The 4,069-nt window shown below is 37.8% G+C and overlaps 1 protein-coding gene across 1 annotated transcript; it reads left to right on the top strand.

Annotated features, from left to right (window-relative positions):
• The first annotated feature begins 3,356 nt into the window (after positions 1–3,356).
• On the top strand, positions 3,357–3,746 carry LOC133525314 (uncharacterized). The gene has a single exon (XM_061861601.1). The coding sequence runs from the start codon at positions 3,357–3,359 to the stop codon at positions 3,744–3,746; it is 390 nt and encodes a 129-aa protein (XP_061717585.1).
• The last annotated feature ends 323 nt before the right edge of the window (positions 3,747–4,069 follow it).

Below are 4,069 nucleotides of genomic sequence, written 5' to 3'. Positions count from 1 at the left end.
CATATAAAAACATCGAATTACCAAAATTGGTCATTAGTAAATACAAAAAAAGCGCTGAAACAATTCGTTTCTTGTAGGATTCGTTGAAAACAATGTCTACACATATTTAATATCAACTTTATTATGCTTCATGAAAAGTCCATTAGCAGATAAGAACTCTGAAAAATCGCGTTTCTTAATGTTGGCATCCACCATTTTTTTTATTTGATATAAATTTATTTTATTTAGTTTCACACTAAAAATAAGATTACCTACTCTCAATATTTAAAATACCTATAGACAATAGGGTTGATTTTTATTATGTTGTTGTTTTTTTCGTCAGATTTCGAAAAAATTGGTAAACAGGTCTGTATTCTGTACGATATAAGACCAATTTCGCCGTATGGAAAATCTTCCTCTGAGTAACGAAAACGTATGGGATTTTCGTACGTCAATGTAAAATTACACTTTTTTTGCCCCAAATTAGGATTTCAGTTTATTCCGCCCGGAATGACAAGCTCTTCTAACTTACCAAATTTTTATCTATCTCTTTGGTAAAAGCTTTTACAGTACAAAAGGTGCTATTTTTCCGCACTAGTGCGTAAATTAGCACATTATGTAACTAAGTTGAACATTTAAAGGGTCATATGTACTGTAAAACGTTGTACGATACATGTGCGAATAGGTAATTCGCAAGTCGTGTCGATTTATTTAATTTATCGCCACTCGTTACGAATTTCCTATTTTTCGCACTTGTATCGTAAATAACTATTATCGCTGACTGTACTTTTCTTACCGCATGCTACTAATACTCATCGAGACAATCCTAAAAACCCCAAAACACAAGCGTATTTTGGACATATATATAGAAACAATAAATACAATCTACTGAAATTAATAATTGAAGGAAAAATTGAAGGGAAGCGTGGTCGTGGTAGAAGGCGCACATCATGGACTAAAAATATAAGAGACTGGTTTAAAGTGAAGAGCATAGATAGACTAATTCGCATGAGTGAACATAGAGAGATATATAGACATATGGTCGCCAACCTCCTGGACGGAGATGGCACGTGAAGAAGAAGAAACACAAGTTAGGTTGCGTTGTTTCATCGCAGAGCTCCTATGGTCACCTCCTGTCTCCATCATCAGATCAGCTCGATGGTACCATAATATTGCATCATTTACATCGTCATCCGACTTACATATGTATGAAAAATTTCAGCTCTATTGGAAATCGGGAAATAGGTTAAATTTAGCTTCCAAGATTTGACCCACACTAACTTAGGTACTAACTATTTAACATACTAATAGGGCAAGTTAAATAAAAGCTTTTAAAAATCGATAAAATCAGCCCAGTAAGACCTGAGTCTATCAACATAGACACAACCTTCAGTAAGAAATCGATCTTTGTAGTACTCTTGTCTCAATTTAAACGGACGTTGTAGTTTACAAAGCAAAGCTATTGGCATTGCTCTTTGAAACCGTTAGTCCGACTGCCGACGGCCGAGGTGCCTAAACTTAGTATTTACGTAAACGTTGAGCAAATGCCCGTTTGCTTCGATCATATATCAATCGCCTAGATTTACGATACTGTTAAATAAACTATATCTTAAGATGCCGCGAGTTCAGGTCGCAGCACTCGCAGCTCGCTATGCATTGAGAGGATAAACGTGCGTCCCGGGAATAGCGGATATCATAGTATTTTTTTTTTTGAAATTGTGCATTGCTGTGTACCTGTGGTTTCGAAAGCATTGACGTAGAGAAAACAATAATTGATTAAAAATAAAGGTCGCAACTGATTATCGACCCTTTCCTCTTCTTTACATGGAAGAAATGAAACCTCTTATGACACCAGAATACGCGGACAAATTGCCATCATTTCATGTAAAGAGAGATGCTTTATATAGAGCACGCCACGATGGCTCAGGCAAGTCGAGTTTTGAATCATGCGCTCATGTTGTAGTCCCCGAAAATTTGGGACAAAATTTTCTTTGCATTCAAGTCCGAGAAATTCTTGTTTTTACCCTACAATGCAAGGAATGGATAAAAATTGTTAAAACGTTTTTTGTAGACGGAACGTTCAAAGAGCTTCCCGAACCTCATGCCCGGTTATACTACTACACGGCGATATTGGTTTTGAAGATATTTTCACCAAAGTCGTCCCTTGTATTTATGCGTTGTTGCCTAATGAAACCCAGGCGACTTAGGAATAACTGTTTCTAGCCATTAAAGAAAACATTCCTATTTTTTGCCCAGAACTATTGAAAAGAGATTTTGAGATACTGCCATAAACGCTCTTAGAGCTGTATACCCATCTGCAGATACAACTGGGTGTTATATTCCCAGGCGATCTATCACCACGGTGCTAAATGGGAGCTAACAAAAACCCATCCTGCATGTACTTATTTAGCAAAATGTGCAGCCATTCAAAATACACGAAGGGTGATTCGTTAAATCCTACCGACCGACAATAGAAAAATGTAACAAGTACATAATATCACAGTGGATTTAAATCGATATGGTAAAAATGTTTTCCTGCTCAGCTTCTTGCACCGGCACCGAACCAACGTCACTGAAAGTTGCCATAAAAAAATAATGGCAGACTGAATAAAAATTACAAGTTGCTATTCTTTATTTCTCAACTGAAGGCTGAGGCTTTAGTTGTGGATTTTATTGTATTGCAAAGTTAAATGCAATGACACGCTTACCGGAAACGGAACAAAAAAGTATACAGCCAGGTATGCTAAAATACAAGCAATTGTAAACAATTTTCTTGAAGTTTGAAGACATGGGACATTTGAATAGGCTGCTAAAGTCAGCAATGTCCGTTATAAAGACGTTTTAAAAAACAACACAGAACCTTTTTTTTTCTAGCATATTTCCCTTAATTAGTCCAAAATCAATGTTATAGTTTTACTTTTAGTAGCTGGTGCTTTCGTAGCGTGACCATTTAAGGGATAGAGTGAGCACTCACTTGTAGCTCTATGATAATTCATACTGTCGACTGCATGGTCTGTGTTATAGTCAGTCAGCCCCTTTTACGCACACGTACTATAGCTTGTGTGGACAGATCTGATATGATTTCAATAAATGTAATTGTAATATTACCTAAAATCCAGCTTCAGTGATCAGCCAATCCCAAACACAGACATCGTCATTGAAGGATAGCCACTAGCCAGTGCGTAAAGTCGATCAGTTTAATACCTTGGATCTATGATGACGGCAGATGCCAACATAGACGCAGACGTCATCCACAGAGTGAACGCCGGGTGGCTAAGATGGAGGTCCGGGGTAATCCGTGATAACCGCATGCCGATACGACTAAAAGGGTCCGTTTACAAAACAGCAGTACGACCGGTATACCGGTATTTATATTGATGTTTGGCTCCGAGTTCTGGACGACCAAGAAGAAACGAGAAAAGAAGATACACACCAATGAGATGAAAATGCTGAGGTGGGCAGCGGGAGTGACGAGACTGGACAGAGTCCGAAATGAATATGTACGAGGCTCTTTCAAGGTAGCTCCTATTGCAGAAAATATGGCTGAAAGCTGTATGAGATGGTTCGGGTATGTGATGAGACGTGACGAAGAGTATGCTGTCAAAAAGGCCTTGGCCATCCCAGAACAAAAGAACGGCAAAGGGATGCCGCTTACCACGTGGTCTACAACCGTTACCAAAGACATGGAGCGGGTGCAGATCAACACGCAGACAACCCACGATAGAAAAACCTGGCGCCTTCAAACGAGGAGGGCCGACCCAAAATAACGAGACATGGCAAAGAAGAAGAAGAAAATATGTAATTGTAATATTGGTTTGATGTCAGTGCACGTTTGAATTGACATGAATGAATGTAAGGTACATATGCCATTAGAAAAATATGAAGGTAGATAGCAACAGTAACGCGTAACTAAAAATTTTATTACGAAAAATTAAAACCAAAAACGTTAAAGAATACTCGTAGTAATATTATCCCCTAAGAAATAAAAATAATGCGAAAAACCGCCCTGGAAAATGATAGCGTAAGAAATAAAAATGTTGCGAAAATTTGAGAATAGAGAATAAGTGAATGACAAAAAAATGGTTTTTAT

This window comes from Cydia pomonella, chromosome 14, assembly GCF_033807575.1.
Source record: "Cydia pomonella isolate Wapato2018A chromosome 14, ilCydPomo1, whole genome shotgun sequence".
NCBI lineage: Eukaryota > Metazoa > Arthropoda > Insecta > Lepidoptera > Tortricidae > Cydia > Cydia pomonella.
The sequence above is the reverse complement of the archived record's forward strand: the minus strand, read 5'-3'. Positions and strand labels throughout refer to the sequence as shown.

Excerpts from the sequence above, each read along its gene's own strand:
- LOC133525314 (XM_061861601.1), top strand. The coding sequence starts at position 3,357 with ATGTTTGGCTCCGAGTTCTGGACGACCAAGAAGAAACGAGAAAAGAAG.